This window comes from Echeneis naucrates, chromosome 5 (genome assembly GCF_900963305.1).
Source record: "Echeneis naucrates chromosome 5, fEcheNa1.1, whole genome shotgun sequence".
NCBI classification, from domain to species: Eukaryota; Metazoa; Chordata; class Actinopteri; order Carangiformes; family Echeneidae; genus Echeneis; species Echeneis naucrates.
Window position 1 is genome coordinate 13,540,013 of NC_042515.1, and position 13,335 is coordinate 13,553,347.

Genomic DNA, 13,335 nt, shown 5'->3' on the forward strand with positions numbered 1-13,335 from the left:
ACTAAACAAGGCCACTGAAACCACGTAGCACAGCTACTCCCATCAATTTAACAATTTAACTGCTGTAATTAACTGACAAATTAAACGGATATCACAAGAGCCAATGAATGAACAAAAGTAGCACACAAACACTGACAAAGGTGAAAAGTGTTGTCACAGCTGTTTTGTGGAAGAGTCAGAGTCAGAAAAATAACAGATCAAAGGGCCACAGCTTGGTTTTGTTATTACTATGGCTCAGATGGCATAAAGTTACCAATACCTGGTCAGCTGGTTGTTCGAACCTCTGGTTGGATTTCACAAACAAATTTGGATTGTGAAGAATTATGGGTAACTGAGTCCACACGGCCCTCCTTTCTCCACATTCAGTTTCCATCATCTTGACAGAACTGAGGCCCAAAACTCACCTCTCAGTAAACAGGCATGTGTTGTACATGTCTTTGGGCATTTCTTAAAGATTTGTCATCGTCAGAGGTGTTTCCTTTCCAGGGGAATGTCGGACATCCTGGGGCCCCTGGGACTCCTGGAAAAGAGGGGATAGTTGGCCCCAAGGTAAGTATTGTATCATAACAAACTTGGAACAATAATGCCTTTTATTGTGAAAGATAACTGTCCTTCCTTGTCTGTGTAGGGTGCTCGTGGTTATGACGGGGCAACAGGATCCAAAGGAGCTCAGGGAGAGAAAGGTGAAAGGGTCAGTGTGATGTTTGGAGCTAGTTCACAATCATAATTTGCAATTTTCAATCTGAAAGAAGCTTGCAGTCCTGAAAATTAGCAGTCCAAAAAATACACACTTGCTTTGTCATGTACGGCCTCATTTGTTGCCACAGTCACAGAAAATATTGAGTAACGTAACAATCTTTGTGCTTCACGTAGGGTCCGTTTGGTGTACCTGGTCTCTCTGGACCCCGAGGACTGGATGGAGCTAAAGGCCCTGAAGGGCTCCAGGGACAGAAGGTGACTATCTGTACATTGGCTTGATGATGTATAATTGTTATTCTGATATATTGTCTGCTCTTGAAACTCGCCATTGAAATAAAATTTCTCACCCTCTTCATGTAGGAAGGGATCTTGCAGCATCAATTATTTGTTGGTGGTCAAGCAAAAACAAAATACAGTTGAAGCCAGGATAGTATGAATGTGAATACACATAACAGCTGGCTGTGTTGTCTTTGCAGTATAGCGACAACAAAGATAAAACGTTTTGACTGTTTTGACATAGAGTATGTTGTAAGTCATAAAAAGCATGTCTCTTGATGGATTGATGTAAAATGTACTGTATTTTGACAATGAAGAAAATAAGCATTCTCTGTAACCTTGATTCATCATCATAAAATCTAAAGTCATGTTTGGATGTGTGTGGAGTGAAGTAGCATATACCCAGTGAATGCATTCTATCTTTGTCGAGATTAATGTGTTGTTTTTTGTTTTTGTTTTCAGGGAGAGAGAGGACCAATTGGTCCTTCAATGGTGGGTCCTCGTGGTATCCCAGGTATCCCTGGAGAGAGAGGAGAGCAGGTTATTGTCACACCAGTTTGACTCATTTGGTGTAAGCTGTAGGTGTAGCCCAACGATAGACTAAACAGCCAACAATACCATTTAAGGCAGCACATTTCTCTTCTTCCACTTCAGACCTGCTGGCACATTCAAAATCGTTTCTGGACTCAATGATAGCCTCTGATTTGGCAACATACATGCTGGAAATAACATGTTTTGATAAAGTTGGGGTCAGACAAAACTACAAAAAAATATACAAAGTAGGAAGAAAATAGTAATTGTCAAACCAATTTTAGGATATCTTTAGAGCTAAGAATGGGATCATGTCGAAATGAAGAGGGTGATGAATAATTGTTTTTGCATGGAACATGGAACAACAAAAAGCAACACTTTTTGATTGGAAAGAGGGGAAGGAGGTGCAAAGGAGTGTGTCCGATTTTGAATTTTGTCCACAGAGATTTGTTTTGTGTTTTTTTTTTTTTTTTTTTATGGCCTTTTCCTTGTAAGAAAATGGAACATTGTAATGCCTTTTTTCTCCTCCCCATGTTCAACCAAAAAAAGTTGGACTCACATCTGTCCATGTTGCAGGGAGAGATGGGCCAAGGAGCCAAGGGAAATAAAGGAGAGCCAGGCATGACGGTCAGTCCTGCAGACACTGACACCAAACAGAACACATACACAAACAGAGTTGTGTGAATTTGTTTTGTCCTGTCTCCTATCCATGATGAAATCAGGAGGATGAGATCAGAGATCTTGTTCGCTCAGAGATGAGTCAACACTGTGGTGAGTTTGCGCAGCCTGTGTTGCTAGTTTGATTTGTTCCAATTTACAAACAATAATAATCATGAGTTGCAACCTCAGCTACACTATCTCTTGCTAAACTAGAAGAATATAATCCCCCCCAAAAAAAAAAAAACATAGAGAACAATGACAATACAATACCACAACTTTTAAAACTGACCTCCGTTTCCTTCTTCTTTTTTCTGCTCCATCTGTGTGATACTCAGCGTGTAAAGGTGAGTGAGCTATTCGACTGCAGCAGGAGAGAGAAAGGTTAACCAAAGAGCTGTGATTTAGCTGAGTCACACCAGTCTAATGTACAAGATATTCAGCAGCACAGTCTGTAGTGAGAGCAGTCAATGTCAAGTGCTGCATCACTTTCTGGCGCAAACATTTAAAGGGGTATTAGGTTCAAAGCCTGCAGTGTTGCTGATGTGGTACAGTTTTGCTGGATTAAGGCAGCTTTTTCAAAGAATTTTTTTAAGAAATTGTTTTAAAAAAGTGCATCACTGTTGACATCGTTTCACTACATGTATTTTTTATTATACCTAAAGAAGACAGAGGTACAACTGAACATAAATCACAATGAGCAGAGAGAGCTGGCAAGTAGATGAGAGACATCCAAGGCAGAGGCTGTGAGATATTTGAGACAAATAAGACAAATAAGACAAATAAGAAGGAAAGACTGTCATGGCACGTGGAGCGCCAGCCACTTACAGCAGGAGTCATTTTGGCTTAGTCTTTGTCACTGCATCCAGCCTGAGCCCTGAGCGCCATGCTATTTTCTGTCTTCTGAAAGGGGCTGTTGAATGTGCAGCAAGAGCACAGCACAGTTTTTGTCTTTAGTTGGAACTGAACAATAGGTGGTCTGGACATTTCCAAGGTTGTGCGACTTCTTTTTGCTATGAGCAACTTTGTGTCATGAACATTAATGAAAACTTGATGATGAATAATGAACTTTCCCTGGAGTTTTGAAGAATAGCAAGAAAACGTGACTCTTCTGAAGCTCAATCAAGAATGAGGCCAAAACAAACCCCATGCTTACTACATTTATTATTGCCCTAGAACTTATTCAGTGTTTCATAATGACAAAAACTGTCATGGGTCCCTGGTACCCTTTACTCTCAAAGTTCGATTTCCTGCTCCTTTGGTGTCATGTCTGCTCCACCTTGTCCTGTCTGGCTGCCTCAGGTTCAGGCCCATGCACACACAGCAGGGTTCGACGAGCACCAGAGCACCAGCCGGTCCTGGAGGGTGAGGGGGGTGAGTGTGTTCATCAGTTTGTCTTTATGTGCGTTGATGACTGAACAGGATTAAGCTGCTGGTGTTACATTAGCAGATCTCAGTATTTTGTGTTTTTGTTGTCAGATGTTAGATTTCTGATTCCTCTATTTGAGGTTTGGAGGTGAGCAGGTTGAAATGAAAGATTTCTGACTCTTGGTGCTGCTCTTCTTTCAGGCAACCAGATCCCTGTGGTGATGAACTCCAATGATCCAGTCGATAAGAGTCACTCCATTGAGGCCTATGATGACATATTGGATGAACTGGTCTACTTCACTCCTCCTGCCCTGCATAGTGGTAGTACTGTGAAAACGAAGCGAATATTTAAAAAACACATTGTGCCCAGATCCCTTTTTATGACTTTGTTTATTTGGATTTGTTCATTTTGCATTAACAGGATAGAGAAAAAAGCCCGCATTCATAAACCCAGCAGTTTTCTTGTACTTAACATAGCAAATTCCACTTTTGACAGTTTCAAGTAAAGTGAACATTTCATGCTAATTGCTGGCATTCAAAAACACCAAGGTGGTCAACAAACTGTCATCGTTTCAACTGTAAAAGCAGCAAAATCCTGCTCAGGACAGAAATAAGAGTCAAATGGGAAGATAAATGTGTGTTTTTCATGTTTGGGCTTTATTAAGAGTTACTGCCTGCTCTCCTACTGGTTTTGATCTGAGTATCAGCACTTGTTTTGCATCCCATGTTGGTTGTTATTTCTGTTCTGGTTCTGCTTGCATGACAATATCTTTTCTCATTTTTGATACTCTACAGCTCCAGCAGACCTGTGCCAGCTCCCCATGGATGAGGGGAGCTGTGGACGTTACACAATGCGCTGGTACTTTAACAGTCAGGCTCAGGCCTGTAGACCCTTCATCTACAGCGGCTGTGAAGGAAATGACAACCGATTCCTCCACCAGGAGGAGTGTGAGGAGGTCTGCCTTGGAGAGACCAAAGGTACCCCATCACACACACTCACACACACACACACACTAATCTATGAAGATATTCAATGGATGCACTTAAACAAATGATCTGTTTTACAGATCCTCCCTCCTTGAAGACAGCATGATGATGGTATATTCTTCCTCAGCCACAGGAATTTTAGCCTTCATTTAGCTTATGTTCTCAAAATTGTCTAATTGGATTAGAAAAGATGAACATTGTGCACACACAGCAGGTAAATTTTCATTAAACTATGTGTTGATCACAGCCTTTTAATCATTAGCGATGGTGTTCATACTAACAGCCGTACCAAATACATGAAAAAGAATAATAATAAAATAATAATTTATAAAGTAATCCCCAGTCCTTAGCACACACAGCAGAGTTTTTGATTCTGTGATTGGATTGTTTCTTATTCCAATACAATGTAGGAACTGGAAAAAGTCTCTTCTCTCATCATTTTATGTACACGGGCCTCCACATTTCACCTTTCCATAAAATACTTCATTATAATGAATGAAGCTGGATAATTCCCATGCTTTGTTCTTAACAATCAACAGATTTTTATCTCTGCAGAAAGCTTTACCTCCAGAATGGTGACACTGGAAATACCTCTCCACCTAATAACAACTGTCAGGTCAATCACATTCTTAAATATGAAGAATCAAGCACAGCACACTGTCGTTTTGTAGATGATGTTTTTATGATTTAGGGATTGTGTATCATAGCTGTATGTTTACCGCCGAAGGAAATAGTGGTATTTTTATACTGTTTCTTGAATATAGAAGCTTGACTTTGTTGATTCTGGAACATTATAATGAGCATATCTGATAAAGCAAACGTTTGAGAAATTGTTTGTCTTTTCTGCTTGTTGTTTAAGACTTTTAAGGAACCGGCTCCTGAATACAGGGACTTTCTCCCATTCAGCCTCAAAACACTTCAACCTTACTCTGGCAACTCTTAATGCAATGACAAGATGTATAACACATGGTTTTTTTCAAAAATATAAATTATAAAAAAGATGCAAATACTCAGTTTCAGAGTTTATAATATTTGGAATGCAGTGTTTTTATCATTTACACAATATAATTGAGGTAAATGGGGAAAGCTAAATTATAAACATGGAACTTTGACAAAAACTCAAATATATGTAATGAAAGATAGAAAGAAGACAGAATTAAATGCTTTAATGCTGGAATCAAGCTAGAAAAGATGTTTAGACAATCAGAAAACACAACACAAAATCAATGCACTCCCAAAACTGGAATAAAAGATCTAAACATAAAGGACACTTGACCTTTGGTCTGAAAAGTTGTGTGCCATTAACTGTAACCAGCTACAGTGCTGATGGGAACTGCAGCATAACTTGCTGGAGGAAACCTGTTGGGGTGTTTTGTTTGTTTGTTTGTTTGTTTGTTTGTTTGTTTTAATCATTTTATGTTAGATGGAGGACCAAATAGATAAAATTTAATCAAAATTAAATTACTAGCTAAATCTTACAATCTGCTTTCATCCACCCCAAATGCTTTTGCAAGTTTAAGGTCCGGTCTCTTCAATGCCACTGACACTGAGAAAGTGATGGAGTGCGTCATGTTCTGAACTGGTGTTGGGATCCTTCTTCGAGGTCAGTCCTTCAGGTCAGCTCTCAGGGCTCTCATATGTGTGTCGGAGAAGCAAAACATCAAGAAGCTGTCTGCTGTAAAAGAGGGAGACATTCCCATGAACAGGGGAATATCAGGAAGTGCTCACTTCTGCAGAAAACCCTTATGAAGGCTCCAGTTCTTTGTTCCTGACCCCACCCTGCCTCTAGTCCTTCCCACGGATGCCAGCAGCATCATTTCAGATGCTTCTCGGGTCCTGCAGATGTCTGAAGAATATGTGGGCTTTCCAGAGCAAGACCCACAGCACGGCCAAAAATATTTCCTGCATTTGACAGTGTAGAACGACTTCAATAAGATCCACATGAAGGGGGCTCCAGAAGAACATTTCTTCTGATTTGCAAATCTTTTAAAAGAATTGTAAATTGGAGGCAAAGAGTCAGTTTTAGTCTGTAAGAGTTTAGTTAGAAATACAATATACCATCAAATGATCCAGAGATGTTTCATCCAATAATAACAATTGAAGTTATCCTATGAACAAAATAGTTCAAAGAGACAAGTTTGTATGATGAGAGTGATTTGCAAAAACGAAACTCAGGCTGTGACATTTTTTTTTTTTTTTTTTTTGGACTGGTGGGCCTTTTGTTCATCTGCCCTTGATTTCTGAGTGAGGGTGGTTGTGAAGTTTGCAGTCGGTGCTACGTTTAGGTTACTCATCCAGATATTGTGCCTGCACGTTTAGTTTGAAATGTTTGCATGTAATTGGTGGTGGCTGTTTGCTTGCGGGGTTTTTTGGCCCCCTTCGCTGTGCTCTGTGGACATTAATACTGAAATCTGTTACCCTGCAAAAATTAAGGTGAGTGGCCATCAGTTACTGTATCAGCTGTTCTGGATCATGGTGGTGTCTGAGAGGCCAGTACCAAGGCAGTTTATAATTTTTATCCATATTTATTATCGTGGGATTGTAGATCCAGTACTGATGCCAGCTTTCTGGGTGTGGCTGCGGTTTTCACCGTGTGCGTACTGTATATTATTGCAGTTTGTGGTTTTTAAGGCATCTTCTACACCCTCAGTCACTGGAGGTGTGTGGAGCACTTTGGTGTGTGTTTAATTTTTGGATTCGCAGCTTTTAGTCACCGATTTACAAATACAGGAACGAAACTTAATTGTGTAACAGAGGTCGGGTTGGGAGAGTCCCGGTCCATCTCTCTCTCTCTCTCTCTCTCTCTCTCTCTCTCTCTCTGACTCACACACTCACACATACACACTCACACACACAAACAATGGAAAGTTGATGTCGGATCAGCCTGGACAGCTTCTCCTCTCTTTGCACACGGGAAAAACACCCACAGCCGCAAAAATGGACAAGATAACATCACTGAGTTCAGTTTGACGATGAACTTTGCTCGATCTACATGAAGTTACAGAAATACCTTCAAAATCAAAAAGGTTCGTCGTGAGAAGCAGAAGGTCAGATAGACAGTGAGCCATAAAACTGTGTAGTTATTACAGGAAGGCTTCGGAAGCTGCTTTTAAAAACATTTTAACAGCAGTGGGGAAACTGTGTGATGAGTTCTCAGCAAGTCTGCGTCATATCAAATCCCATCAGAGGTTAAACTGGGCCGCAGCTCCGCCTCCACAGCTCCTCAGCTCCGCCTCCACAGCTCCTCAGCTCCGCCTCCACAGCTCCTCAGCTCCGCCTCCACAGCTCCTCAGCTCCGCCTCCTCAGGACCACAGCTCCGGCTGCTTCAGCATCCAGAGCAGGCTCTTGGTATTCAGACTCACAGGGGGTGGCCTATAAACCACCAAAAAACAACAGTTTCATTATAATAATTTTCACACATTAAGTAATGGTCTGTGTGCACTAACAGGTGATGCGTCCTGGACAGATGCCCTGAGAAAAGGAACCCTGGTCTTATTTAAGTCATTTCATGTAATATTGTGTGTGTTGCCTAGGGCACTAAAATGTGTAGAGCTGGTTCTGTCACCTTCACATGATCACATGATCATTTACCACTTTGAGCAGTGAGGAAACACTTGTCTATCCCTGAAATGCAACCACACGTGCATTTTAAGCAGACATACTGCAGAGAGCACTGTGGAGACTTTTTCTGTTGGGGCCACTTGTTCAAGTCAACTGTAGAGAAAGTTGTACTGTGGTCTGTAAGAGTATATGGAAAATCCACAACTACACAATTTACCGTCCAAGAGTGTAAATTGAACTATATAATCAAGATGTTACATTTTACATTTTAAATTTCTGTTTGAAATTTAAAAAGTGTGACTAAGTTGAAATCAATTTGAATTTAGGAGGTATTCATTCAATGTGAATGTGAAACTGAACCACTTAATCTTGTGTGATGGTCTGTTTTACCAGAATTTCCTTGGTGAAACGGGCCCCCCGGGACCTATTGGTCGTCCAGGCGCTCCGGGGAAACCTGTGAGTCCACACGCAAACCTTTATTACTGTATATTTATTGTTTCATTGGCCTGATCCTTCATTGGTTTTATAGGACATCCTGATGGACAGTAATGTGTTTTACCCCTCTCTACTATCATCTAACTGGTATTGGGCTTGACCCACTCACTCACCCACAAAAATATGTGTTGTAATGGTCTCTTGATTGCTTTTCTTAAACGAACAGAGGCACTTGCAGATGGTCCAAAATGCAGCAGCTCAAATGGCACGTCTTTCTGCTTTCCGATACTTGTGTTCCACTGACTTTAGCCGGCTTCTTTTGTCCTTTTTTTCACTAAAAATTTTGCTTATTTATATGAAAAGTGCTTCATTATGCCTGTGAAGTAATTTGTAGTCTGACACAGCTTTCTTTCATCAACAGGGTGACAAAGGAGAAGCTGGAGCAGCTGGAAAAGATGTCAGTTTGCCAGATCACTTTGTCATTTTTCTCTTCACCTGACTTGCCTCGTCTGGCCCCTTCTTCGTTTATTGGGTTATCTTGACTTCTGAGACAATTGTTTCACCCACCAGCTTTCTACAGATTTTTATGTTTCAAAGGTTTCAGCTTGCTCTGACATTGACATCAAAATGCTCCTCAGAAGCAGCTATATAAATTCACGAGCACAAAATGATCCAACTTATCTTTCGAGGCTGAACCTATTCTAACATCTCCTAAAGAATGCTATTTTCATGTGCAAATGCATATGAATTATCTGTAGAATGTGAACGGAAGGGTGCCAGCAACAACCTGCTGTGATTGTAAAGTTCTCCCTCTATTTTAGTGAAGAAAGAAATAATCTTATGTAGAGAAAGTTTCAGTTCTATCATCACATGTTTTCCAGGGCCGTGATGGGATGAAAGGAGATCAGGGCCTAACTGGACCTCGCGGGCTTCCTGGGCCACCTGGGCAAACTGAGCCCAGTAGTGCTACTGGAGAGGTGAATCTGATGTAGACAAACTTAAAATGTAATGAATAGGAATACTAATGCGTCATGACTGAGCCATGTGCTCAAATTCTCTCTTATTGTGAAAGCTGAAAGGACTCCAAGCCAAAAGAGGCCTCCATGAACCCTTGTGAGAGTGACATCATTCATTCATTATCTGTTTCCGGGCCACCCTTCCCAGCTCACATTGGGCGAGGGCGGTGAAGGATGTTTGTTGATGCTTTTCTCACAGTGTAGTGTGCTATGAATTGGAGGAGGGCCCTTCAAGGCTCAACTTTCATAATCCCACACATGAAAGTATTGTCCCTCACACGTAGCTGTGGTGACGTCCATTGTGTTTTCATTTGTGTCTGTAGGGTGCTTTATCTTTGCCACAGTGATTTTATCATTGCCTTTTTATTTTCTGTTGAACTTTAGGTTTCTCTTGGTTTTCTTGGAATGAAAGGAGTAAAAGGAGAACAAGGGAAGAAAGGACCTGCAGGTGCCAAGGGCCCTCATGGGAAACCGGGGACAGCTGGAAAACCTGGAGTTAAGGTGAAGTCAAGAGATTAAGATTTTCTCCTTGGCTCAAATTGATTTCACTTATATCCTCTGTTTTTTGTTTTTGTTTTTTTTTTTTCAGGGGGAGAGGGGAGGGAAAGGTGACAAAGGAGAAATTGTAAGTGCTGCTGTTAGACTGATGTAAAGTGACATGACTTATCCTGATGAAACATCTTCGCATTCAACTGAGAGTTTCTTTTGTCAGGGAGAAATTGGGCCTACAGGGCCAGCTGGCCTGGCTGGCCCACCAGGACAAAAGGTGAACTGTGCCTCTTAATTGTTGCTGTTTTTGCTGATATCATTCATATTATATCATCTATAGCTAAAGCTAGTTTAAAAAAAAAATCTATGTGTGTGCATTAAAGGGAGAATCTGGTGCCCTTGGGTCCAGAGGCCCTCCGGGACTTGAAGGACAAAAGGGAGCGTCTGGTGCTGCAGGTTTAGCAGGATCCAAAGGAGAACGTGTAAGGTTTAAACATCATACACATCATTAATAACATATCCATGTTATACATCATGTCATGTGCATGTGTGTCTTAAAGGGTTCGGATGGACTTCAAGGTGACAAAGGTGAAAGAGGACAATCTGGAGAAAAAGGATCTTCCGGTTTTCTGGTGAGCTAGCTCTCAGTTGAAGGGATAACTTTAATAATCAGGAAGCAAACTTTTATTTTGTTCTTACTATTTTCACTATAAATATACCTCCTTTGAATGATGCTGTAATGCCTTTCTTCCATTGACCTTTGGAAATATATTTTATTTGCTTTCTTGCCAAAAATTAAATTAATACACTGATTTGTTTACAGTAAATATTCAATCACAACATTCATCTGGTCAGTTTCACTTATTAGAATCAAATCAAATCAAATCAGATTTGTTTGTATAGCGCCAAATCATAACAAAGTGATGAGTATGGGGGGGTATAGGCAGGAACATGTTGCTGCATGAAGTTACCAGAAGCACCAGAAGCAGGAAACAAACACATACTGTTTTGTTTGTTTGGTCAACTTCAGTTGAAAGCAAATTGCTGTGATTTTAGAAAAAGCTTGGTGCTGATTTTTCACCCAGGTTGGTGTTTTAAATGTTTATAAGGCTATTACTTACATAGACCTTCAACTGTTTTGATTTAATGGCTCATGGAATTGTGATTTTTTTTTGGGGGGGGGGGGGGGGGGGGGGGCACCAGTGGAAACAGGAAAACCTGGTCACAATAGGAAAGCCATATCCAATTAATAAAACGCAGTTGCTAAAATAGTAGTATTCTACCCATGGTCCTTTTTAAGCATAAGAAAATCGTTGCATACAGAAGAGAACCTGCTTCTACTTAGGCATTAAAACTATAATAACCAGCAGAATACAAGAACCCATTCCAGACATTATTAAAAAACAAGGGGCATTATGCCATAATTGTTTGTTTGGATCTATAAATTATCATCATCAGAACAGATGAAAGATATGTTACACTTTCTCACATTTTTCTTTCCTTCCTTTCATGTTGGAGCAGGGTCCAAGAGGGCAACCAGTGAGTAACCAGTAACCCTGGAAGGGGGCCTTCTCTTTGTCTTGACCTACAGAGTAAACCTGCTGGATCTGCTGCAAGCAAGAATCCAATGGAGTGCTCTTTTCCCTTTGCCTGGCTGAGTCCTCATAGATCCTTGTACAATAAGCAGTTTCTGCTTTCACTTTCTTTCTTTGTCCCTCTCTTTGTCACTGTCAGTTTCTTTTTATGTGTTGTTTGCTTCCCCTCTTCAGGGCCCTGGATCCTGAGCGTCAGGTTTGAGGTGTGGAGGAACAAGGGTTTGGAGAACATGTCCCTGTGGTATCAGACACAAGTGGGTTTGGACCAAAGATGAGGAGATACCCATGTGTTTTAGCTTATGCAACAGTTAGTATGAAAGAGATATCTGAATTCAAGGGGAGACTAGAACAACCTATAATCGCAATGCTCATATCATCATGAACCCTCCAGGCAAATTTCACCTTAATTCATTTGTATTTTTAATATCGCTCAGGTAATTCTTGTAATATTAATTAAGAGCATTTGTTCCCAAAACATCTATGATAATTTGGATTTTAAAATAGACTTATAGATTTGCAGAACAGCACACATTTTGAGAAAAGGAAAGGAAGCTGTTGGCACTGATCTTAGTCGCTCATCAGTATCCAATGGACAGCAATCTGCTTATTGCGCATGCAGCTGTACCTGCTGTTTGTTGTGTGCCTCTCTCTACGTTTGGCATCCATATGGCTCAAGTTAATGTTGCTGGTAGAGCTGCCTCAGCGATGTACTCCTGGTATTGTCCACTCACATGATGGTGTGAAATAAATATGACACTGCTCGTCAGGGTGAAGTGGGTAAACCTGGAGATCCCGGGATGCCTGGCAGAGATGGATCACCAGGAAAGCAGGTGTGCATGTTTTTTTGTGTACGCCCACCTTTGCCAGTGTTTATGCTGTGTCATTTGTTTGTCCTTTGCATCAGGTCTTCTTTTCTATCACAGTGCAATTTGTTTCTCAGGGAATTATTGGACCTCCCGGGCTAACTGGCTCAAAGGGGGAGCAGGGAGATGTTGGTCCTCAAGGAAAGGTGAGAATATGCAAACCTATATTTTATGCACAGCAACTAGCAAAAAGGTTTTACTCACACTGATGCTACTCGTTTTAGCTGTTAGCGGAAAATATCCCCGCTAGATAATGAGATGCTATTTGAAATAGTAAGATTCACAAAATACTAATTAATCTGAATATTAATTAGATAAAAACAAATATGAATAATATAAAAGTCAAGATGCACATGTGCATATGCCAGTGCTTTGAAAGTATAAGCACGTTTACATTTATTTATAAAGTAGAAGTGATTTTCTCAGTACTGATATATTTGGAAAATTTTCACCAAATTTACAATGAAGACTGAACAAACAACATAACCATGCTAGTATATCATAAATAAAATAAATACCTCATTGGGTGCATGCTACAAAAAGATGATTTATCAACCAGTGCTTTTAAGTGCACAGTTGTATTTCTAATGACAATTTCCCTGCGCTGCTCCAGGCTCTGACTGGAGCCACTGGACCCCGGGGAGAACAGGTCAGTCACGATAAATGACAACAAACATGGAAACAGCTAGAGCAACATTTTAGTGCCATTATATTCTATTCCTTCTTGACTAAATATAGATTACTTGTTGTTTACTTGTTGTATCTCTACAGCTCTCAAACTATCAGGAAAATAACAGGTAGCCTGTAGAACTCATACACAGTGAATGTCCTGTAGTTCACAACACTGCCTTTATCAA

General features: G+C 40.6%; 1 protein-coding gene across 1 annotated transcript in view; it reads left to right on the forward strand.

The window, feature by feature from the left end:
* col7a1 (collagen, type VII, alpha 1) overlaps positions 1-13,335 on the forward strand; it is a 96,397-nt gene that overhangs the window by 70,424 nt on the left and 12,638 nt on the right. Inside the window, exons 136-143 of the mRNA XM_029501660.1 lie at positions 487-549; positions 629-691; positions 10,404-10,502; positions 10,581-10,652; positions 11,542-11,559; positions 12,383-12,445; positions 12,556-12,624; positions 13,092-13,127. Coding sequence (XP_029357520.1) covers positions 487-549; positions 629-691; positions 10,404-10,502; positions 10,581-10,652; positions 11,542-11,559; positions 12,383-12,445; positions 12,556-12,624; positions 13,092-13,127 — 483 coding nt within the window. The remainder of the gene's footprint in view (positions 1-486; positions 550-628; positions 692-10,403; positions 10,503-10,580; positions 10,653-11,541; positions 11,560-12,382; positions 12,446-12,555; positions 12,625-13,091; positions 13,128-13,335) is intronic.